Source organism: Equus przewalskii, chromosome 25 (assembly GCF_037783145.1).
Source record: "Equus przewalskii isolate Varuska chromosome 25, EquPr2, whole genome shotgun sequence".
NCBI lineage: Eukaryota > Metazoa > Chordata > Mammalia > Perissodactyla > Equidae > Equus > Equus przewalskii.
In genome coordinates, this window is record NC_091855.1 from 38202806 (window position 1) to 38227936 (window position 25131).

At 39.5% G+C, this 25131-nt stretch overlaps 1 protein-coding gene across 3 annotated transcripts in view; it reads right to left on the bottom strand.

Moving 5' to 3' along the window:
- Positions 1 to 5705: 5705 nt before the first annotated feature.
- ATG2B (autophagy related 2B) overlaps positions 5706 to 25131 on the bottom strand; it is a 68762-nt gene continuing 49336 nt past the window's right edge. The window contains exons 32-43 of one of the 3 annotated variants that reach the window (XR_011533155.1): positions 24295 to 24403; positions 23134 to 23328; positions 22888 to 22943; positions 22120 to 22221; positions 16385 to 16463; positions 15861 to 16068; positions 13383 to 13452; positions 12948 to 13030; positions 12193 to 12314; positions 11794 to 11948; positions 10693 to 10842; positions 6133 to 7378 (exon numbers count right to left, since the gene is read on the bottom strand). Coding sequence is in view for 2 of the 3 variants with exons in the window: in XM_070594627.1 (XP_070450728.1) it covers positions 7148 to 7378; positions 10693 to 10842; positions 11794 to 11948; positions 12193 to 12314; positions 12948 to 13030; positions 13383 to 13452; positions 15861 to 16068; positions 16385 to 16463; positions 22120 to 22221; positions 23134 to 23328; positions 24295 to 24403 (1504 nt within the window). In the remaining variant the exon portion in view is untranslated. Of the gene's footprint in view, positions 7379 to 9673; positions 9748 to 10692; positions 10843 to 11793; positions 11949 to 12192; positions 12315 to 12947; positions 13031 to 13382; positions 13453 to 15860; positions 16069 to 16384; positions 16464 to 22119; positions 22222 to 22887; positions 22944 to 23133; positions 23329 to 24294; positions 24404 to 25131 lie in introns of all 3 variants that reach the window. The other 2 variants (XM_070594628.1, XM_070594627.1) reach the window with 2 other exon arrangements.

Here is a 25131-nt window from a genome sequence, read left to right on the forward strand (position 1 = left end):
GAATGAGAAACAAACTTCTTTTTGTTAAGCTGCTGGGATTTGGGGGTTTATCTGTCATTAGTGACTAGTGTTCCTTAACTAGTACATTGTGTGGCTTTGGATAGATCACTTAACCTAAGCCTGGGTTTTGTCATCTGCAAAATGAAGAGAACAGTACAAATAAGAGAATGCTTGAGTGCCGGAGCGTTTCCATTTGCCCTCCGGATCCACTCTGCACCGCGCTGAGCCTCCGATGCTGTATGTAAGTTGAGGTCCACCCATGGGAGGCTCCAGCACGAGAGGGGAGGGTAGAAGACCGAGGACGGGGGTTTCTCTGGCCCCCTCTGGCCACTTTGCTCCACCTAAGGCCACAGCTGCTGTCCGCAGCCCTCTCCTCAGCTCCAGGGGCTGTGAGTCACTCTCCCTTTGTCCCTGCAGACCTGCGATGGGCTTAGCACTCCTTCAGCCTCACGGTAGATGGGATGGAGAAGGAGGCGCCCTGTGTTCCCGTCGCCAAGGAGAGCAAAGGGGAGAAATCACCACAACTCACATGGCTGAGGCCCAGAGCTGAAGGTGGAAGAGGCGCCAAGTCTTTCCGTGGCCCAGAGTCAGCCCCAAGGTACATGTGGGTGTCCCTTGGCCCTGACCACCCATGTTAAGTAGTCCCTGCCTTACACCCTCTGCAGTGGCCCGAGTGGCCATGTGCTTCCTCCCAGGGCCCTGGCTGACACTGAGTGTGAATGCCACATTGCTGAGTGCGGAACAGAGGAAGAGTCACATAGTGAATACTCGGCAAATGCGGAATTTTCATTTCATTTCTTATATATTTATGTATTTTATTACTTATTGCTAAAACCAAAAAAACGTGAAATTGCATTGAATAAAGGACATCTTCAAGCACTAATCATGTGATCTTGGGCAAATAACATCCCCTCTCTGGGCTTCATTTTCCTCAGCTGCTAAATGACTAGGTAGGACTAGATGACCACTGGGTTCATTCATTTGTTCGTTCATTCATTCACTCACTCCCCAGTCCCTGATTCTTAATTCTGGGCGAGGCCCTGTGCTAGATACCAGGTGTGCATGTACCCTGCCGGACAATAAATAGGGAAACAAATCCATATGGATTTGTAAAATGAGAAGGGCCGCAAAGGTTTGCTTTAAGGTTTGCCCTAATGGAGAATAAAGGGGTAGGTAGGGTGGCTGGGCCTGTCTGAAAACAGTGACCTTCGAGCTGAGCTGAGGAGGAACCAGGCAGAGCGCTCTGGACGCAGACGGGGGACCGCGGGAGGCCCCCTGGGCACAGCTCTCGCTCCAGGCTGCCCATTGTTCTCACCGGGGAGCTCTTAGCCCAGGGTTTGCACCAGGCGGATTTTGGCACCCAGGGGACATGTGGCCACATCTGGAGACATTTTGGCTTTTACAATTGAGGAAGAGGCTGCTAACTTGCCTCTATCGGGTAAGGCCACGGATGCTGCTAAACCTCCCACAATGCACAGGACTGCCCCCACCATAGAGAATTATCCCGCCCCAAATGTCAAGAGTGCTAAGGCGGAGAGATCCTGATTTAGCCCCATTCTCAGAGTTTGATTTAATTGGTGTTGAGTGGGGCCTGAGCTTCAGCATTAAAAAAAAGTCTCCAGGTGGTCTAACCCCTGCTTAGAGGATGTGGCAGAACTGAAGGAGCAGAGTGCCCGGCACCCAGCCAGGCGAGGGGACGGGGCTGGAGACGCCGGTGGAGATGGATCAGCAAGTTCATTCTGGCTCAAGTGTTCGAAGAGCCTTTAATCTGAATCTTTCAGCAAAATTCCTTTCTTAGTTTCCTTATCAGTGAAGAGTTTTTACTAATTTAGACAACTGCTCGAGTTCCTCTTATGTAAAGTCCTAGAATGAGCCTGGGCTTCGGGAGTCACACCAAGTGACCTTGAGCAAGTGTCTTGACCTCTCTGAACCTCAGTCTCCTCCTCTGGAAAACAGACACTATACTGAGTGCCTCTCAGAGGGGCCACGAAGTTATATAAAGAACACGCACAGTACCTAGCACACACTCAGTATCTCCCTCTCTTTCACAAAAGCCATGTGTGAAGTGTGACTTGTGCTTTTTCCCTGATTGCTCAAAGTGCACGGTTATACAATGACATCTGTCACATCAAAACCTCCTTTAAAGTATTGTCTTTAAAAATAAGTATTTCTTTTAAATATTCCTTTTATAAGTAAAAACATTCCTCCAAACAGATTTATCAAGTATTTATCTAGGTCCCTAAGACCGAAACTACAAGATGTGTTTGCCACAAGTCTACACTGTGGGGATAAGATAACTAATCTAGGGATTAATATCCCAAAGGGGGGAGGAGGGGCAAGTTTTAACATTATATGCCCTTAACGTCTCAGAAATGTAGCAGGTAGATATAAGGTTTGCGATCAGAAGTTCCAGGAGTGTGGAACACCGTTTTCCAATAACAGGATCTGACACAGCCCTGTCCCCCTCCCCACCAGGAAGTACTTTATCCAGGTTTTTGGAACAGTTCTCGGCGAAAGACAATAGTGTTTCAAGTCAACTCCAAAGAGTAAATATTTTAATTTTCTTCAAGAGTATTTTGTATTCTTAATTTCATAATACTTTAAATAATCAGACTAACAAGTTACAGTTCCACAAAAATACTCATACAGCATCAGTATTCTTAAAGTATTCACACATATCCATGATGAGCTTAATTGGGAAACTTAGCAATGACAGTCAACGTGTACAAGGATGTTCTTTTGACTTGTGGTGACACCAGTTCAATGTCTACAACATGTCAGGAGGGACTAAGCTAAGAGCGAACTCGGGGCCCCTACCAAACTTCGCAGTGACAAAGCAAATAGTCCTGTGTGACCGACAAGCTATACAAACCGTGTAAGACTAAATCCAACTAGAAATTGGGAGCTGCCATTTCATATGTACAAAACGCATGTGGAACAGCAAAGTCAACACATTTTTTACGGGAGGGCTGCTAGTCCAACCACCCGGGGCATTAGAGACATCGGGGAGCCCACATCGCGCTCACAAGTTCTTGGAATCTGCGGAGAGCACTGGTGCTTACGTGAAGCAACGTGTGTGAAACCAAGGGGCCAACAGTTACAGGAGGCGAAAATATCTAACACCTATGTTTTAAAGAACTGCTGACATTGCAAAATATGAATTGTTGAAACTCACTTAAATTTCTCGTCCCAAAAGCAGCCATCATGGTGGTGTGTTAGAATGTCTTTTCTAGCTCTGATTTGCAGGCACTACGATGAAGGGAAAATAGCTCTGATTTAAACTGGCTGACTTGCAACTGTGCATATAAAGTCTATTAAAGGGAACGTGCCCTAGCATGATCCTGAAAATGGTGAGATAAAAATCGGCATTAAAGCACTCGATCATTCTTGTATGAAAAGACTGTATCTTCCAGTAAACAGAAATAAGATTTCTTGGTAATGAAAGAAATCTTTTTTTTTCCTTCATCATCTATACACTATGTAAATATCTTTCCTTTTTAACCTAAGACTCACAAATTTACATTTGATTTCTTCCATTCAATACCAATTGGTATGTCCAGTTGATGCATTTGCAGATACAAAAGAGCATCTTTGTGTTGCACAGTCCCTTACTTTCAAGGAACTTAAAGAACTTCACAGACATTCTCTCTAATGTCTTACGTAGCTCAGGAGGTTGTGAAGGGAAACGGGGATAAGACTGCTCGCTACAGAACACCAGCCCGGCCACACTCCCCACAATCCTCAAGAATTACACCCAGTGCAGGTGTAAGAAAACTGAGGCAAAGTTAAATGATTTCTCTTAAGTCATGTAGCTTTTTACATACACGAAATTTAATGTTAAGACAATTGTTAATGCTGAAACCATTCGGTACCAGTGTGGATTCCTCATTTTAAATTGCTTAACTTCAGCTCCGCCTGCAGTCTGTCCCTCTGGTGAGAGTGCACGGGGTCAGAGAACCTGAATCGAACGACACCCATGGAGACATGCCACCTCTGGATGAGCAGCCCCCGCAGGGCAGACGTGGTTGTGGCTGTTTGGAAACTGAACAGAGGCACTAAACCTACAGAACACAGTAAAAGGAATTCCCTTAACACCTGGAAATACTTTAATAGCATTTAAAAGTGACGTGCGGCAGGAGGCAGGAAACACTGGTTTTTAGTATTTTTGCCATTTTGGGCCCACTGCTACAGGGGCAGATTTTTTTTTCTTAAAGTGAATTTTGCATTATAAAAATAATGATGTTAAATAAATGTGCTTAAGTGGGAATCCAAATTGTACCCAAATTTTGTTAAAGCAAAAGTCTACTGCCACGATGTCTAGAAGAAACAGTGTATCACACAGATCCCAAAGGGCCAATGTGGAGTGGACATTTCACTTGTAGGTAAGAGCGATCTTGGGACAGACGAGAAGGGAAACTGCGGGGTCCAAATCAGCCCGCTTCCAGAGAAGACATCGCCTCGGTCTTCACTGCCTTTACATTTGGGATGTAAGGTGGAGCTAACACCCTCCGCTAACACCATGTGCTCCGGATCTGGATCAAGCCTGCTCACCTGACTCCTTGGGGAGATGCCTACACGGACTCACGCAGTAACACCTGGACACGAGCAGTCTACTCCATTCAGAAGCATCACATCAAAAGTCCACCGCGCAGGCACTGTGGCCGTTCAGAAACGCATCCCTCTACGGGATCCAGGACGTAAAGGAGCCACAGCTACCGTGTGCGATGTGAACGGAGAGCTCTCATTCAACAACGCCACCAGTCCGAGGCGTCACAGGTCCGAGGCACTCCACTGAGCATCACGTCCCATACCATTATTCACACACACATACACACACGCACACACGCCTAATCATCTGAAAATCTCGGTGGGGCTTTGTCATAAGAAACTCTTCATTTATGAGGCTTAGAGAAATTAAATGGCTTGGCCAAGTCATCTGCTGGATAAGTTATAGATCTGGCAACCCAAGGATCATGCTTAACACTCTTTGTGCTGTGTTGTTGCAACACAAAAGATATTTTTAAAAAAGAAAAAATTAGGGATATTTAATAATGCAGAAGTATTCAAATATATATAGGTCCTCCACAGAAACACCTCGAGTAAAGAGCATATTGGTTAAACTGACAATGAATACAGCCTGACGCTGAATCTTTCTGACACACAAGGTTTCTGTTCCCAAACATGGGTTCTATCAAGAGCAGGTGCAGGAGGGCAGAACAGAGAAGAGCCATGGAGATTACATTATAAAGCTATATGTTTAAGTGGGGTTTATAAACTGATCTGTCAAAAGATGGGACCATTTGCAACTCAGACTACGAAGAGGAGGATGATTATTTCTCCCTATACTGTACCTAACCGAGCTTTAAGTATAACTATGGGAAATATATGTAAAAGTTAAAGAGAGAAGAACTTTTTCAGTTTGATTAATCATCATAGATAACACACAGAGCACGTTCCACTGTAAAGGAAAAGGAGAATACTGGGGTCGGTGCGCAGGGCAGTGAGGACGTGCCCCAGAGGCAGGCTTGACCCTTCACAGTAATAACCAGCGAGAGCTTGTGTTGACTCGGGGCCCACGGAGGGCTCCGGGCTCCAGTGGACTGGACAGAGTAACAAATGGTTCCGTGACGCCTAAACAGGCAGTTCCTCTGGGCACTGCCCTTTTAAGTTTTCCATCAGTTAAAAGGAAACAAAAGAAAATTAAATGCCATTTAACACAATTTTTATAAATTTTAAATGTTCAGATTTTTGGTTTACATTGTTTTCTTGTTTAGAGCTTTAGAGAACAACACTGACTCAACGTCATTTTCCAAACCCCAAACTGAAACGTAGTTCATTTTCCAAATCTACCTCGATGATACTCCCTCCACTTTAGAAAATGAGAAGTCATGTCACGCAGTTTTAAACAATGGATGAATACAAAGTCCTACGTTTTCTTTCTGCTGAATTAATCTACAGTCAGGGATTGGGTTTTTGAGAACAATTTCCCTCTCACTCCTAGGTAATGATTTACTTGATATTAACCAAAATCAATTTTGAGAAAGTGTTCCCAAGCATCTTGGGATAAATCATAGTATTGCATCTATGAATATGCTCTAAGAAAAGCAAAATATTCAGGGAAGCATAAAACAATTTTACCTTTAAATAAAAATACTTTATTCATTCCTGACAGGTTATCAAAATGTACATTGTTAAGCAAGTAAAAACGGTACTTTGAAATAGTTAACTAGGGAATATTTGGAGGATTTTTGGTTAATTTTAGAGTAAAAACCACTTCCAATCTCCCTTTGCACACATTCCTAACAAGTTGCACTAAACCTGCTTAAAATTGAACATACAATCTCTTGGGCCCCCGTTCATTATAGAATGCACGTTTTCATTTACATTTAAAATAAATGAAAGCTATTACATTTGAGTTACCTTCCTTTGCCAAAAACTTTCAGACTTCCTCCTTACATAAAGAATATAGCACAAGACTTGTATTAATCTAAAAACACATACACATACAGAGGATAAAGTGCAACACAACAGAACATGTCTGCGACATCCACCTTCTCAAACTCCCACAGGATTTTCTGAGCTCGTGGAAAGAATGCTGTTCTCGAGCAGCAACGATGCGAACAATGAGGTTATTTCCCTCACTGCTGTCTATATTGAGCACCCCGCCTGCTCTGCTCTCCCTGTGGCTTCTCTCTCTCATTCTCAGTGAAAGTCTCAAAGCTGTGATTCTTTTTAAACCTTGAGAAAAATCAACTCCTTGGAGCCACATAAATAGTGCTTTCAAAGTGTTCAAATGTCTTTTAGCACTCTGTACTGTAAAAGGAGGTTTCCAATGACACCTTGTCTGCGACAAGGAGAACACAGTCACTTTAATAAAAGCAAGCATTCCACCAACTTGGCAGCAAAGGCTTTAAGGACTTTCGACACCAGCCACCAAACATTTCTACAGGCGAGTACCAAGCCAGCCCTAACATGCCAGAGGTTTGGTTGCGTGTTGTTTTCGATATTCAATTATTTAACTAAGAAATGCTTTTGTTCCTGAGATGAGAAAAATAAAATTAAACGAGTTCCCTCTAAAGCTGCCAATGGGCCACTATGCTCCTTGTCTCCACCCTCCTTATCTTCAGAAGGAACCGCCTCTGAAGCATCAGTCTTCCCCATGGCGCCATTTCTGTGACTCGTCTTGCCGAACATCTGGTCTAATTTGGTTTCTCATGCCACCTAACACGTTTGATGTTGCTTCTGTGGCAACAATCAGAGGTTTCACCACTGCTGGAGGAATCTGGCGCAGGACTTCGCCCACAGCGCCAGTAACCCCTCTGCTCTCGTGCTCTCGAGCTGCAGTTTCATAAATGGTCTGAGCCGTGTCTGTAATTCCCTGAAAGGGGAAAGTGGAGAAGAGCAAATTACTGGTCCGAAAACTCTCCAAATTACCCTATAACACACACTTTGGTAGACTTAATCAACATTATGTTTGTAACTAAACCAAAAAACCCTGCTTTTGAGATAACCCAGGATAGTTATTTTTATAACAAAATTCTAATTGTAATGGAAAGTAAGAGGCATTTATTATGATTTAGTATTCTGTTGTGACATGCGTGTGGAAGATGTAGCTACACTACAATTTCATGTAGGGAAGCTTACAGAAATATTTAATGAGCCAAGAGTAGCTTTTCTGGCATTATTCATCACTCTAGTTAAACATGGCACACAAAGCTTCTGGAATAAATATAATCACTAAAAATCATGGCGATAGTTCCTTTGATTCAACTGTAACAAGAAAACCTAATTCTACTAAGCTCCAAAAAATTATTTAATTTGTTTTAAATTACTGGCTGTGTACTAGAAAAGATAAACTGGAACATTCAATTAAGATAAAAGGCTAAGTAGAACATTTTATTGGATTAAATAGAGAAAATTCTGAGAACATAAGGCAGGAACATGTTTCATAATTAGAACAAAGCTTCTGAAGCATGTTTTAATCTTTCCTATAACTGTAGAACGTTGAAATAACCATCACTGCTAGGCTTTACAGCTGACCATACAGATGTGCAGGTCAAGCCAAAGTGCTAAAACTTCACACTCGACTTTCAAATGTCTACCATTTGCCTAACTCAGAAATCCCTTAGGGGACACAACAGCTGTTCCATTGTGACTGTTTCAGTGAAGGGCACAGCACAAGGAACTCTGGGCTCCTCGGAGAAACCAAGGAACCTTGTCCTAATCCAGAATCTAGCCATCACTTTGACAAGCTAACAAGAGTATCATTTCTACCCAGCACAGCACGCAAAAACACGTAATACCGTAGGGCAAAAAAAAAAAAAATGAAGTCCAAAAGAACTAAAAAAAGAGGAAGTGCTATTGTTAAAACTATCTACAAGATAATAGCCAATAAGTGAAACCATGAATACAATGAAGAAAACGCTTACAATGTACACCTTTGTTCACGTCATCTTCCTCCCCCCTCTCAGCTCCCCTCCCTAACCCATAAACAATAAACAGGTATTAGTTTATTATAACACAATGATTAACACCACCAGATCTGGAGACAAGAGAAGTAAATTTAAATCTCCACTCCATCACTTAGCTGTGTGACCTCAGACATCCTTTAACTGGGGAATTAAAATACTGTGGTGATTGTTAGAACTAAATGAAATAATGCATCTACAGAGCTTGGCACAGTTTAGCAGGCACTAAGTGTTCATTAAATGATTCCTAGTTAACTCCTACTACCCTCACCACAACTCCCTGACTCCCACGAAACAGAATTATGTAAAGCAGGGGTCGGCAAACTCTCGGTAAAGAGCCCAATGTTAAATATTTGTGGGCCACATAGTCTCTGTTGTATGCTCTTTTTTTTTTCTTTTTACAATCCTTTAAAAATTGTAAAAATCATTCTTAGCCAGAAGGCCCATATAAAAACAGGCCTGGGCCAGATCTGATCTGCAAGCCGTAGTCTGCAGACCGCTGATCTAAAGGATGAGCCTATCTGTGAAACACATGGGATGTTTTCTCTCGATCTTTGAGTTATTAACATCTACAAGGAAAAAGAAATTTACCAGCATTTAGGAACCTCTATTTAAAAGGGTCTTTAAAATAGAATTCAGATTGAGTCTCATCAAGCACACCTTACCTACATCCCAATCCTTGCCTACTCTTCTCCCCACACTCCCTTCATTCTTCACACTGACAGGGTTAGAGAAAGAGAACTCAACCTCAGACCCAGATACCTGGGCTCCAGCCCTGGCTCCACCACCGACTCGCCACGTACACTGGGAGGCTGGCCCTGCTGAGCCTGCTTCCTCGTCTGTAAGGGAGGAAGACCACCTATCTTTAAGAGTTACTATACACTTGCATGCAGTAAGCACACAAATATTTATTGTAAAATGAATGTAGATTAAATTAGGCAAGCATTGTGGGAATTGTGAAGTGCTACGTGTCCAAGTGCTATCATATCCTGCTGCCAACTGCCCCTGCCATGCCTTAAACCCAGGACCATTTTTACGAACCTAATTTCTAACATGTCTGCTGATAACTGGTGCAACCCTGACATCTGTAGGAACCGGTCTGACTGGTGATTTTCTCTCATTCTCCTGACTAAATCTCTTTTTCAGAAAGGTGACCAGTGGTCTTGCCTTTATTTATCCACTAATCCATTTCTTGGGGGCCCTACCTCAGTGCTCTTCCCACCATTTGGGACCACAGAGGCTACTTTTGTCAGGTCAAGGCTGTCCTAGGCACTTCTGCCTGTCAGAATATGATGAAGAAAAGTATCTTTAACGAAATCCTAATAGACGAATCCTAAGTTAAATGACCTCAAACTTCATGTCATATTAAAAAGAATGTCAAAAAAGATTAAGACAGAGAATGCCCCCAACAACACCCATAAAGAACCAGGGTTCACTGGTGCAACTACACTGCAATTTGGCAATGCTTAATAAATGTCGAGATTCAAACAGTTACGAATCACCAATCCCACCCTTAACAACCTCTTGCACATATGAACAAAGGGACATTTATATGAATATTCCTATAGCAGTATTTTAGGGGAAAAAATGGAAACTGTCCAACAGGACAATAAATAAATTATGCCATATTCATACAATGAAATACTATAAAATAGTTTAAATTAGATCTACATATATCAATACTGATAGATCTTGAAAGACAAGTTAACTGAATGAAATAAATAATACCATTTAGGTGAACTTTTAAAATATAAACAATATTTATGTTTTGCTTATAAATACATACTTACAACGATAAAACTATAAAAACACATACAGAAAAACTATATACCATCTTGAGGATACTGAAGGTATAGGAATGAGATCAAGGAGAGTGATTTACCTGAAAAGTTGTATTTCTAAACAAATCTGAGGTAAATACAGCAAAGTATAAAAAGTGTTAAATCCAGTGGGGAGAACACAGAGTTTGTTTCTATTATTCCTTGCTTGCTTCTGCCTGGAAGGAGAATCAGTCTTCTTTCGATCACTACTCTTCTCGTCACAACGTAGCCCTCTTCTCTTACCTCAAGCAGGCATCTGCACTCGCTATTGGTAGCAGATCCAAATCCACTCCCAGAGATTTCTTGGGAACAAACTCCAAAGATGGAATGCTCTTTAGATGAAAGCCAGGCAAGCAGGCAAAAGGCAAACTGCTTCGGGCTCGTCCACTCAAGTGCTCACTTACCTCTTTCACGACACTGTAGGCCTTGGCCACGCCTTCCCTCAGGTCTACTGGCTGGTGGGCTAACCGGTGATGAGGAAACCTTTTGATCTTCTTGGGCTCGATAGAAAGGGTACCAGGAGACACCATGTCATAAGCAGTCTCTGCTGCTGCCTGGGTCATTGTAACAGAAAGTAAGAAACGAGTCAGAAGGAAGTCTGGAGAGCTGTGCTCCAACAGTGCACTTCCTACAGGGAGTGAGGACGAACAGAGGGGCTCACACGCCCTGACACTGCACTTCTGCAGTGTTTGAATTCCTTACAACAAGAATTTATTACTTTTATAACAAGAACATTAAAAAGTGTGCATTAAAAACTAATATCTGGATTGAGCTGATTTTTCAGGCCCTCCTCTGTCCTCTGAGAACACTCTCCATGTTACCAGGTTAGTCAAGAACCCACGGTTTGGGGCCGGCCCCGTGGCCAAGTTCGCATGCTCTGCTTCGGCAGCCCAGGGTTTTGCCAGTTCAGATCCTGGGCAAGGACATGGCACCGCTCATCAGGCCACACTGAGGCAGCATCCCACATAGCACAACCAGAGGCACTCACAAGTAGAATCTACAACTACATACTTGGGGGCTTTGGGGAGAAAGAATTAAAAAAAAAGAAGATCGGCAACAGTTGTTAGCTCATGTGGCAATCTTTAAGCAACAAAAACAAAAAAAAGAATGCACGGTCTGTGAACAACTGGATAAGGTCAATTGGTGCTTAATACTTAATATAACAAACTTTCATACAACTATTATTTGATCTATAATGCTTTCTTTACATTTAGCTATGATCTTTCCATATAATGGTGAAATAAATCCTTGACTAACTTAATGGTTATAATTTACCTGAAACAGGCAAACAAATTTGATACTGTATTCCACTGTTTTATTCTACTCAAAATATAACACTGGACAGCTAAGCAACAAAAAAAGAATGTTATTAAATCATTGCAAATAAAATATCTACTCTCAACATTTTGTACATTTTCACACTATGATTTTAAAACAAAATAACCCAACGACTTTACAACGGCACTTCCTCTTCGTGTAGATCAAGGTAGCGCATGGAGAGATACCTGTATGGTTTGAACCATTCTGTTGGTGAGTTCCAGAGCAGCCATGGCTGTTGAGGTGCCGAAGGAGGCAGCGCCTCTCTGAAATCCTCTGACGATGCGACCATCCTTCCGGTACTGCTCTATTGGTAACCAGACCAAGTCCTTTAGGCCTTGCACTATAACAAGAGTCGACACACAGAAATCAATAGGAGGATGGAGCTCAGATCTCTGCTATCATCCTAACCCTGGGGTTTTTAACCCCTGAAATGGCAGGTGAAGTTTTGTATGTATGTCTACACTTGTAGGCTTTCTAGAAAGATGGTCGTCACATAGACTCTCAAAGGCATCCATAACCCCAAAAGGGTTAAGAAACACAGATCAGGCAAAATAAATTACCTTTGATTAAAAAAGAAAACTCACCTAATTGTACTAGTGAATGCATAGGCCCAACACCTCCTAGGATTCCTGGTAGTTGGTTCTTCTTAATGTCAGTAAGCCATTCAGTGATTGCATATGAGAGTAATTTGTCAACACCTAGCAAACTAGAGAAAATGACTATTAGTATATAGGAAGGAGAAAGAAACTTATAGGTTTAGATAAGTTTGGGGGATTTTTTTTTTTACTTAAGACAAAAAAATTTACAAATTACAAGAACATTACAGACATTCGATCTGAATATATACATACATACATACACACACACACACACACACACACACACACATATATAATCCATACGTAATGGTAATAATTTCTACAAGACTTAGGTAATACGTATAAGTGCGTTTCTCCACTGTTCTTATTTCTTGATCATCTAAAGCTCTTGCATAGGATTAACTCAACATCTATAAATTGCCACACGGTTCTTAGCTACTAAGAATTACTACCTTGTGAACTTCTGGTCTTTTCACTAAATAAGCTAATTTACAACTTTGGGAAACTTTTAAAAATATAGCTATAGCTGTTTTTGAAAAATACTACTCTGTCCAAACTACTTCTACTCTCTCAGGATAAAAATTAGCCCCTAATCAGTAAGAATCCTCTGAAAATGAGCTCTCTGCAGACAATACTGTAAAATAATTAAATTATATATGCCTGCTAAGAAAACTCAATTTGTAAATTGCTGTAAACTTTAGCAACTACACCTTACAGCCTCATATAATAAATCAACCTACCCGTGTCGATAGAAAAGCCTCTTCAGCTTTAGTTCAGAGCAGTTTAACTGGGCCAGACCAATCAAAATCCCGGTTAATGTACCCTTTAAAATTAAAAAAAGGCCAGATTAATCTGTAAATCGAGAGATTTAACATTTAAAATGGTTGTTATTTGGCAAAGTCAAAGCAATATTCACTAATGAGGCTAAAACACTTAAAATATTTACAGCAAAAAAATACATATTTTATAATATGTATGACCCAATTTATATCAAATTTTACTCATGAGATCTTAATGATGTTTAATTTATTTCAAAAACAGAATTCAATTTTAAAATCTTGCACTTCATTTCAAATATATATATTAACCATGACAGAAAAAAGTTTTAAAACTTTAGTTCATGAGAAAAACAAATGAGATAATTTCTAGAGTACATCTGTGCCACGTTTCCAAACCTGATCCATTGATACATGTTTGCCGTGATAATCAAGTCGAATAGGAACTTCCGATGTGAATCTAAATTCTCTGAAGATAAAGAAAGGAGGGGAGTTATTTATATTCAAAATTACTAATAGTTGAAATTAGATATAAATTAATTTGTTCAACTGGAGAATAAAAACAAAACCACACAATACGTAATGTGAATATCTTAAGGTCTAAATAAAGGAAAATATCTTTTAGCTCTACCTTTTCTTAAGGTAATATAACAAAAACCAATGTTAATCAGCTTATAAATTGTATTTATTTTATATTTAAATTTTTTCACAAAAGCCTTTTCCTAGTTTACTAAATTACGTTTACCTTAGAAAAATTTATTCTGGCAGATATTCTCAATTCATACAGAAAACAAATTAATAAAAACAACCTTTAGGATTAAACCAAAGAGTGTAATCACTACCAAGAAGTAAAAAAGAGAAGAGGTAAGGTATTTATTTTAGCTCCATGACGAAGCAGAGAGAGCCAGAAAACCTGGACATGAATCCCAGTTTTATCCGTTATATGGGATGCAATCACGGGCAAGTAACTTAAACTCTCCGAGCCTAAATGTCTTCTCAGTAAACTTAAAAAATACCACCTACAGTGATTAATTTTAGTGAGCATTCTTGAAATGAATGCTTGTAAGTAAGACACTGACACACAAATAATGGGAATTCTGTGAGAATGAAATTGAATTATACACCGATGGTACATATACATCAAACAAAAGGAGCGGGGTTTCAAAAGCTGGACTGTAAACTGGAACTTGAAAAACACTTTTTCTACAGAATAATGTCAGCGGTTACATCCTGAGCCACCCCACAGAAGCCCACTTAACCTACAGTGAAATGGAAATGCTGTATTTCCACCAACCACTACGAGAAGCCTGGATCCCAGGTCACCCCGCATCTTCCGAATACGCATCTCCATCCGGCTCTCTGAGCCAAAGCCCCTCGACACCCGCCTCTTCCTTCCTCACTCTTTTTTCTTTATGGCACATATTAGCACAAATCCTATATTTTCCTTACTTGTAAGCTCAGTTAAATAGGGATTTTTCTCTACTTTATTCACTGTGCCTTGAACAAAACCAAGCACACACATAGTAAGTGCTCAATAAATATTTGTGGAATGCATAAATGTTTGGCAGTGGGAGGGGAGGCACTATTATGCCATCATTTGGAAAATGCACTGAATGTGAGATTAAGACTGTGTTCTAGCCCTGGCTCGGCCACGAACTAATTGTGTGGTCTTGAGCAAGTCACCTCAGCTCTCTAGGCCTTAACTTCCTCATCTGTAAAGTGAGTGATTTGGACTATATCACTGACAACCATCCCAGGGTCCTGGACCCCCTAAGAGCTTTTGAGAATAGAAACAGAAATCTATAAGCTATTTTGAATAGTTTAATGAGAAAAATTAACATGGTACCTAAGTAAGTTAAGAAAGGCTACATAAGCTGATTAAAAAGTGTCAATTTCTTTGCTTTCAGGCCAGAATTGTAACAATTCAATTTTCTTTATATTGGTTAACTGGTGTTTACAAAAAACCAAATTGGTAGTTTATATGTGATTAACACAAAATGAGAACTCAAATTATTACTTAGGACATACAATTTTTTTGGTAGAAAAAATTTTCTAAAATAAACAGATCAATGTGGGAAAATGATAAAAGAGGTTCTTCTTTTGCGGTGAAAAGGTTTAGAATCCCCAAAAGATCCTCTATCCCAGGATTTTTCCAATTCTCATATTCTATTATTTTTCTCTATTTTCATCAGCATACAAGGTATTTAAACATGAAAACACTTTAAAATAATTATTCTGCCCACTTTGGGCCACAACTAAAGTCTAACCTCAGATCTGAGAGGGAAAGACAGAATTTGGGGACCAGTGATGTCAATGGGAGAGGAACACAGAAAACCAGGGAAGGAGCTCATTGTCCTCACAACACAAGTGGCTTTGATCTTCAGCCCTTCTCCTTCCAACAGAGGCAAGGCTCCATCCCTACTGGCAAGAGTTGGGAAAGAAAGAAGACGGGAAGAATACATGGGTCTGGAAACGAGGGATAAACTCCAACAGGTATAGGAAGGGTCACGAATGACACGACAGTGAAGAGGAAGGGCAGAAAGAGAAAACTAGATAGAAAATACTCATAAAGGAAAAGGCAGGAATGCCAAAGTTGAGGGGAAGAGAGGGACAGAAGGAAGAAAAAAGGAAGAAAAAAGGAAGAAGCTAAGAGGAAAAGGAAATTCCTACCACAGAATCTATAGACAGATGAATTCTGAACCAAGGTTACTATGTGTAAATGACACGTGCCATGTAGGTGAGGACCACATACAAATAAATACACCAGTTGATTATTTGACACTGCAAAGAAAAGCTGGTGTAACCTCATGATTACCAGTATACAAATCTTCAAAACTCTAAAATCACTTCATTTGTTATCAAAATTAAATTATTTACCTAAAAAACACAGGCTGATCAGTAAATGATGCTTCTTCAGTTGAGAAGTCCTTCTCTTCCTCTCCATTAACCACTTCCACAGAATTGGCACTACCATTTTGGGAAGGGAGCTTTGGCCCAGGGAAAGAAAGAACTAGATTTGGTTCCTTCGAGGTGCTTAAATGCCTTGGCAGACTGCAGGTGACATCAGCTCCAGGAGACCTTTTAACTGAAAATGTAATGTGCACATTTAAAAAATTAGCTATGTTTCTTTAGAGAAACCATTTAAATCAATCTAGATTTAACTAGTTTTGCTACACTTCCTTTAATAAACACAATTACTACTCCAGAGAAAATTGACTTTCACCTTTTAAATTATTACTTTTACATAAACTATATTTGCATAATTTAACAAAAATAAACAGAGAATACATTTATGTAATTGACAATAACAATTGTAAGTGTATTCTCTAAAAGGCCTCACAACAATCAAAATCAACCCAAAGACTTGTTGTAGACTTTTTCAAACTATACATATTTAATACCTTCTGGATCTGGAGCCATTAGCAACTCCACTTCTGTAGAAAGACTTGTGAAGAAATCTTTCAGGAAAAACAAGGCATCCTAAAATTAAGAGACATAATTATAACTAAAAGGGGGGGGAAAGGTAACTTTATTTCTAAAGTTATGAAACAACGTATCTTAAAGTCTCATATTTTACTCATTATTCAAATACAGTGATAATTTACTGAGTCCTTACTAAGTCAGGCATTGGCTCTATTCTCAATCCCTTCTCTCTCTCTCCCCCACCACACACATACACACATACACACACACACACTCTCACTCTTCACTGTTAATTGTCACAACTTTATGTGAAAATTAATTTATAGATGCAAAAATTAAGACAGAGAAGTTAAAAATTACAAAACTAGGAAGGATTTCTAAATCAAAGTACATTTTAAGTTTTCTTAGAAACAGCGTTTTTATTTGGCATGAGTCCTCATTCTAAATTGGTAACGGTAATGTTACTAACAATAGTAGTAGCAGCAAGCATGTACTGAGCATTTGCCACGTGCCTTAAAAGTTCTTAAACCCTTACTCCTGCTTTACCACTGTTACACTGCCTTAATACATTTTATTCATTAGACATCATATTCAAAATAAAAATTAAAAACAAATAAAATCATCCATGCAGTGCAGTCTCTTCTAAAATTATATAATTACAAACAAAAATCTATGGATCTGTCTTGATGATGTACATGCAAGCCATATTTGCCTGTTATTAGCAGCTTCATTTTGCCTACCTCACTCAAACTAACAAGTTCATCTTGGAGAATACGAAAATTAAATGCCTGAACCTGTTCTTTCTTATTCTTCCCTCCTATTTTAACAATTCTAAATTAATATAAAATACTAACACTGCACCAAAAATGATGTGCAGGTGAATCACAAAGTCACAATATTGGGTAGCACAGCAACTTTGACTGACCATTCCAAAGGATCTGATAGACTACTGATCACATCTATCAGAAGTATATATAAATGACGTCAGTTAGAAAGGTACTTTTCTAAGTAACACGACATATGGGAAACTGAGGGATGGGACTGAAGAGCAAGCAGGTAGTTTCAACAGTATTGGAAATACTCTGGTTCTGCAGTAGGGTAGTGGATTCACGAATTGTTCATTATATTATTATGCTTTACACATATATATTTATGTATATATCTGATACATTATTTACATGATACACATTTATTATATATTACTGTCTGTTTGTGTATATATATCTCTCTCGAATACTAATGGTGAGAAATAGTATATAACATGTTATTCTTTGGCCGCTAGATGGTGATATTTTAATGCTATAAATGTTTTGACTCCATGACTGCCTTCAAAAAAAACAGAGAAAATTCCAGGTGTAAAGTTGCTCTTTAAAAAAAAGGAAAACTAAAGAAACAGTACTTTGTACTACAAATGCACAAAACAACAGACAAAGGGATACTATTCATCAGCTTTTCAAAATGTTCTCAGAATTTTTGATTTTGGTATTGATGCTAAACTCTTTATAATTCAACAAGACAAACAACTTAATTTTCAAACTAGCATCCCAAGGACTCTTCACAAAAGAAGATATACAAATAGCAAATAAGCAGGTGAAAAGATGCTCAGCATCATTAGTCATCAGGGAAATCCAAATTAACACCATAATGACCACCAGGTAAAACAGCTAAAATTAAGACAATAGCAAGTGTGGTGAGAGTGCAAGGCAGCCGCAGCTCTCATCTGTCACGGTGGGAAAGCACAACGGTACAAAACTGTGAAAAACTCTCTGGCAGTTTCTTACGATAAACACACATCTACCCTATGCCTCAGAAATCCTGTTTATACATACATATTTTGTTGTGAGTGTCCATCAATTCCAATTCCTAGCAACCCTGTGGACAGCCTGGTCTCTCCGCGCCATCCTCTCCCCTTCCAGCACTGTATCAGACAATGCTCCACTGCTATTCAAACATTTTTTTCACGGCCAATTTTTTGGAAATGAGGGTCCAGGTTCTTCCTCCTAGTCTGTCTAGTCTGGAAGCTCCACTGAAACCTGTCCACCATGGGTGACCCTGCTGGTATTGAAATACCGGTGGAATAGCTTTCAACATCACAGCAACACGTAGCCACCACAGTATAACAGTTGACAGATAGGTCGTGTGGTTCCCTGACCGGAAAATGAACCCAGGCTGCGGTGGTGGGAGTGCTGAATCTTAACTGCTAGACCACCAGGGCTAGCTATATATATATTATATATATAATATATAGATATATTTACCCAAGAAAAATAAAAACATATGTCCATTAAAAAAACGACACACACAAATTTCATAACAGCTTTACTCATAACAGCCAAAAACAAGAGAAATCCAAATGTAACTCAACAAGTAAATGGATAAACAAATTGTGGAATATCCAATGAAATACTACCCAACGATAAAAATGAATAGCTGATACATGCTACAACATAGATGAATCTTACAAACATAATGTTGAGCACAGGAAGCCAGATACAATTTCATTTATATGAGGGTGTGGAACAGGAAGAGCTTATCTATGTGACAGAAATGATTTAAATGGTTGCTTTGCGGTGGTAGAGACAGTCTACAAAAGGACATGAGGGGACTCTGTAAGGTACAGAAAACGTTGTATATTGCAATTGATGTAGTAGTTACTTAAGTGTATATATCTGTCAAGATCAAGTTGTACACTTAATTCTGTGCATTTTATTATATGCAAATTATACCTCAATACAATTTTTTAAAATTTAAAAAAATTGTTTTATTATTTATGCTAAACTTTGACTATAAAAGTTATTTCTAGCTTTAAAGTCCTATGATAGAGGATATTAATAGTGCAATAGGATGAAGTGTTAAAAGAATTATTTTTCATGTCATACTCAGGCAATTAAGCCACAATGCTGAAAAACTGCAAATGTGCAAACTGGCACTGCTACATATTCATCATTTCCAACCTCAGCTGACACCTACTTATCTTACCAGAATGGTCTCACATCACATCTCACAACCTGAATCAGGCCTTCAACGCCTTTACAAAAATCTCACGTAGCTGACTGCACAGCATTCCTGAAGACCTTTCCTGATCACCCCTCACTCCGCAAACTCCCGGCCTGCTTAGGAGCCCTGCTCTGTGGGTCACATCTTTATGCCTTTCTTATCACTTGTCTTTATCACAGGATGTTAAAATGATCTGTTTTATGGCGGTCTCCCCACTACACAGAGCTCTTTGAGGATGAGAATGTTTATTCACGTTTGTATCCCCAGTATCCTAGTACAGAACCTGGGACAAGGTGGGCATTCAGCAAATGCTTTGGAATTAACATATCTTCCCCCTACACTGCTTTCTGAGCAGTACAATACTAAAATGAACACAAGACTAGGAGAGTCAGGAAATCAGGCCCTTCACACTTCGGATCTCAAACTGCCTGGTTACATGACCTCCATCATCCACTGCCATGCCCCCTCCCCACCCCCTCCATGGAAATCACTCCATCTGCCTAGTTTCCTCCCTACCCTACATGCTGGACACGCCAGGCTTTGGAAGCAATTGCACTGAGCTTCAACAGTAATGCAGCTTTTTAAAAACATGAGAAACCAATGTGTTGCTTTCATACTTACTGTCTTTGATCCAGTTAAGATAAAGTCAGAGATATGCTTGGTAAAAAAATATATTACTCAAAGCATTATCATTCATCAACTGACTTCTTTTCAAAAGAAAAAACAAAGAACACAAATATTTGGCTTTCTGTTCAGATAACCATTGTCTATCTCAAAATATGTACGTCAATCTTACAAGATGCAAACCAGGCAGGCTGTTTTTGTATGGTAATATAGTTCAGTGAGGCTTAGATATTTGTAGCATAGCTTTGTTTTCCTAGGTTTCATATCTTGGGGAATTATTTCCCATTCCTCCTCAGTTCAGTCATAACATTTATTTCCCTGACTGTTTTCTCTAAGATTAATATTTCCCCATTTTAAAATCATAATGCTTTATAGTTGTAAAGAAGAAATTAAGCTCAACATTCAAAAAAAAAAAAAGTCTATTAAAGAAAATTAGGCTTGCTAAGTCTGGTAAAGTCACGCCATAAAGATGTAGCTTGCTCACACTGGTGATTTCCACAGATCGAACTTCCCATAAATACTTCATCATATTACTACTAGGCCAATGTATGGATAAATTAAATTAAAACAAGGGGATCAAAAGATGTTCTTCTCATAATGAGAAAACATAACTCTAAAGCACTCACTGGCGAGTCTGAGCCAGCCCAGAAGCTACAGATATTAAGATAAAGTTGGGCTAAACGTCTGTGCTTCACAATATATTTTTTCTGCTATTTTGTTTACAGTATAAATGCTATTTAAGCTTATTCCTAAAATATCTGTTACTTATTTAAATAACAAATCAACATAAATAAACAAATGAATAAAGAGGACAGATTAGTGGTTACCAGAGAGGAAGGGAGTTAGGGGTGGGCGAAAGGGCTAAAGGGGCACATATGTATGGTGCTGGATCTAAATTAGACTATTGGTGGCGAGCACGATGCAGTCTATACAGAAACTGATAAATAATAATGTACACCTAAAATTATACAATGTTATAAACCATTATGACCTCAATAAAATAACTGAAAAAATGAAGAAAACCATAAAAAAATAAGTAACAAATCAATATTATTTAAGCAAATGAATAACATCAACCCACATATTTCTACTTCCAAACCTGAGCTCACACCAATATGAGGTATGACAGGAGGGTTTTGTTATTTCAAAAGCAGATTATTTTAAAAACTTCATTTATTTTCTTCAGTTGTTACATGCTTCATTAATAACAGTAAGAGTTAACGCTGATCTTTAACACTGCATGCCAGGCACCAAGCTAAATGTTTTACATATACGTCTCATTTAATCCCCATTTTTTAAAAAAAATGATGCTACACATATTGCTATTTCTTCCATTTTATCAATGAAGAAACTGAGGCTTGGAGAAATTAAGTAACTTACCCAAAGCTACACAACTAGTAAAAGAGAACTGAGATTTAAACCCAGGTCAGACTCCAAACCCATGTTCCTCATCAGTCTACTGCACTACCATAAAGCATCATATTTTCAGATACTTGGAATAGTTTGTCAAAGAGGCACTATGTTTTAGCCAGTTCTCGGGGTCAAAGTGGAACTCAGAATAATTCAGTGGGATGCTAGCTGGAACACGGGAAAGAGGGTTTCTTTATGCCTTTCCATAAATCTCTGTTGCCTGTGACCCGTTTAGATGCCAATTTACTGATTTGTCATTCTGCCCAAAGCAGGAGTTCTCTGCCAGGTGCCGAGATTAAGACACAAGCCTTCCTATCTTTCAATCATAGATATCAGGGAGTCCTTTACTGCTCTCTGAGCATAAGTGTACATCTGCATTAGGAGTATGTGTGTAAGGAGTAGAGAATAAGAAGTAGGTCTTAAGGGCTATGTCACATAGACAACGAGCAGGAGACTGGAGGCAACATCTAACAAGGTTTACTCACCAACTGCTCAGATTCCAAATGCCTAATGAAGTTGCCCTGTTCTTCACGAGAGGGGGTCTGCTTTAATTATGCAACTTTCATAAACGTGAAACAATACTAACTATCACAATTCTACTAAGTTAAATCTCTCATTCTGAATGGGGATATACATCTATATATTGACTCCTAACTCCAGGAATCACCCTTGCAGTACCAACCTGGTCAATATTGAGACGAAGGGGCATCAGCGACACTCCTAAGCAGCATTCCTGTGGGGACCTGCCAGACTCTGGGCGCACGTGTAATGCTTTAACTGTCAACTACAAGATAAGAAAGAGAGAAACATTTTTTTCCCCAATGATAATTATGACCTTTTTTTCATTAAAAAAGGAAAAAGAGAAGAAAAAACAAAAACCATTTCTATTCCCTACATTAGAACAAAAAGTGGAATTCTTTACCCTCTTTCCTTAAAAACCTGAATCAAGGGGCTGGCCCCGTGGCCGAGTGGTTAAGTTCGCGCACTCCGCAGCAGGCGGCCCAGTGTTTCGTTGGTTCGAATCCTGGGCGCGGACATGGCACTGCTCATCAGACCACGCTGAGGCAGCGTCCCACATGCCACAACTAGAAGAACCCACAACGAAGAATACACAACTATGTACCGGGGGGCGTTGGGGAGAAAAAGGAAAAAATAAAATCTTTAAAAAAAAAAACCTGAATCACACTTTTTCAGGTGCACACTCCTCAAGAATCTGATGAAAGATACGGATTCTCTTTAGAGGAAAACAATTCCAACGGTGATGTTGTACGAGCAGTCTCAAAGAAGTCTGCTGAGCCCCTGAAGCTAATCCACAGACCCATATTCCAAAGACAGTTTCTACAAAGTTTTCTTCTAGAAGTCCTGAGCTAATCACTTCTGCTGTACTAAAACGTAAAGTGTTAGAAATCTGGAACACTTCCAGCAATACTAAATATTTTGTGTAGATCACCATGGAACTCTGCTTTTCCTCAGTATCAATATATTGGCAATTATCGTGAATGGACCCTAGAAGTGACATGCAAAATAATTTTTAAAACACAAAACTGTTAAGCAGCACATTTAAAAGAGATATTCATATTAAAATGAGGAAAAAAAAATCAGTAATCTTCTCCAATCTAAATCTTCTGCAGTTAGATATAATAAAAACACTTTTCCAAAACAAATATAACAAAAAATATGAAGTTTTAAATCTTACCATGTTGGAATGAGCTTTTCGAGGCATTTCTTTACTGCAATACAGGTACAAAAACTTATTCATTTGTGATGTTGCCAGGCGATCTCGAATTTCAAGATCCTGCACGATGAACACCTGCCGGGAGACTGGGTGTTCTAAGAGGCTGGAACTGCATTCTGGCTTGCATGGGGGGTAGACCTCATGCTGAAACTTCACCTTCACAGACAAGGAGAAGGAACATAGAGCAAGCTTTACATTTTATTTAAATTAGATTTTCTCCATAAAATGCAAAACATCACTCAGCAGTTTCTTTGAATTCTCAGCTTTCAATTCCACTTTCAGAGAATATAACATTCCTTCATTTGTTCACTTATTTATTGATTGACCTGTGCATACCCTACCATACAAAGATAAGCTTGACTGACACTTTTTATTTAATCCTGGTAAAATCCCTAACATTTTCAAGCAAAACCCTCAACAGGAATAAGACATAAACTTATCATCTTGCATATCTATGAAATTGCTTGAAAATCAATCATTGAAGGCAGACTTCAAGTTCCAAAAGAGGGTAAGGATACAATTAAATACAAGGAATTGTCATCACTACAACCCTCCTATGTTAAGCACCCTAGTGCATGACACTTGGCACAATCCCAGACAAGCTGACAGAATTGAATGCACACACTGCCACAGGCGGCCTGGCCCTACTGGTCTCTAGATGTTCACAAAGGACCTGACATATGTGCTATCCGACAGCAGGCCTTCCCAGACAGATGCTCCAAGGGCAGTGGTTCTCCAGGTGTCGTCCTGGGGAAAGCAGCATCAGAATCACCTGGGAACTCGTTAAAAACAAATCCACAGGCCAACCTAGGACCTGCTGAATGAGAAACTTTGGGGTCCAGCAGCCTGTGTTTTAACAAGCCCTCAAGGGGATTCTGATGCCTGCTCAACTCTGAGACACTGCTCTAGGGGTAGCCTAGGAAAACAAAAACAAAACCCTGCAGTCTTCTCAGAACGTCTGAGAAGGAAAAAGAGGTGAGAGTTTTATACAAGACGCCTGCACTTCTCCAGTCCGAAGGGCTGGGACTGCCGGCTCTAGGCCACAAGGCGAGGAGAGGCAACCAAAGAACCCCACTAATGCTTCTGCTTTAGTGGACTTTTCCTTTCAAAATGCCGTCTTACCTTGCTTAACTGTATTTCCATTAAAAAGTCATGGTTTCTTCCTTTTCCCCCACATACCATATTACGTCCATGTCTTGTGGGTGTGTGAGAAGGGGAACTGTGGGGACTACTATAAATGGGGGAAAAAAAACCTTTTGTTAAAGGAATATTCAAAGAAAGGCAATGAATAACATCAGGAAAAATAAGATGAAAAGGAAAATAAGATTACAGAACGCCACCACAAATTGTATTACTATAAACCAAAACCACATTTTTTATACTTTAAGACACTGAGAACATTAATTTTATTATTGCCATTAGGGCAATCATCTGCTTGCTAAATATTTAGAACTACAGAAAAACCTAAGTATGATATTGGTGTTCATATCAGAGGACAGACTTAGAACTGAGACCTCCTTATAAGTTCCTTATTACTTCACAAACCCTTATAGTAAGAGCACAAGTCCTAGAAATCCCAATTAATACAAAAAAGAACTATAGTAAAGTCAGAAGTTTTTAAAAATCACTTTTAAATTGAAAAAGTTAGTACACTGTCGTGCCAAAGGTTACCATTCCACACAACCTTTTCTGACCCTCCCCATCCAATGAGAATGTTTGCCCCCACCACACCTAGTCTCTCTCTCTAGTTCTCTTCTAGCACTACCGAACAATGCACTCATTTAACAAGTACTTCAGGAGCATCGACTCTTTGCGTAGTACCCTGTGGATGCTGGAGACTCAGGGGCATGCACGGTCCCTGGCTCCTGACGCACAAACATCACTTCATTGCCCTGATTTGCTCACGTAACTGTCTTTGCCTTTTGAACTGAGGGCAAGGTCTGGGTCTCATTCATTTTA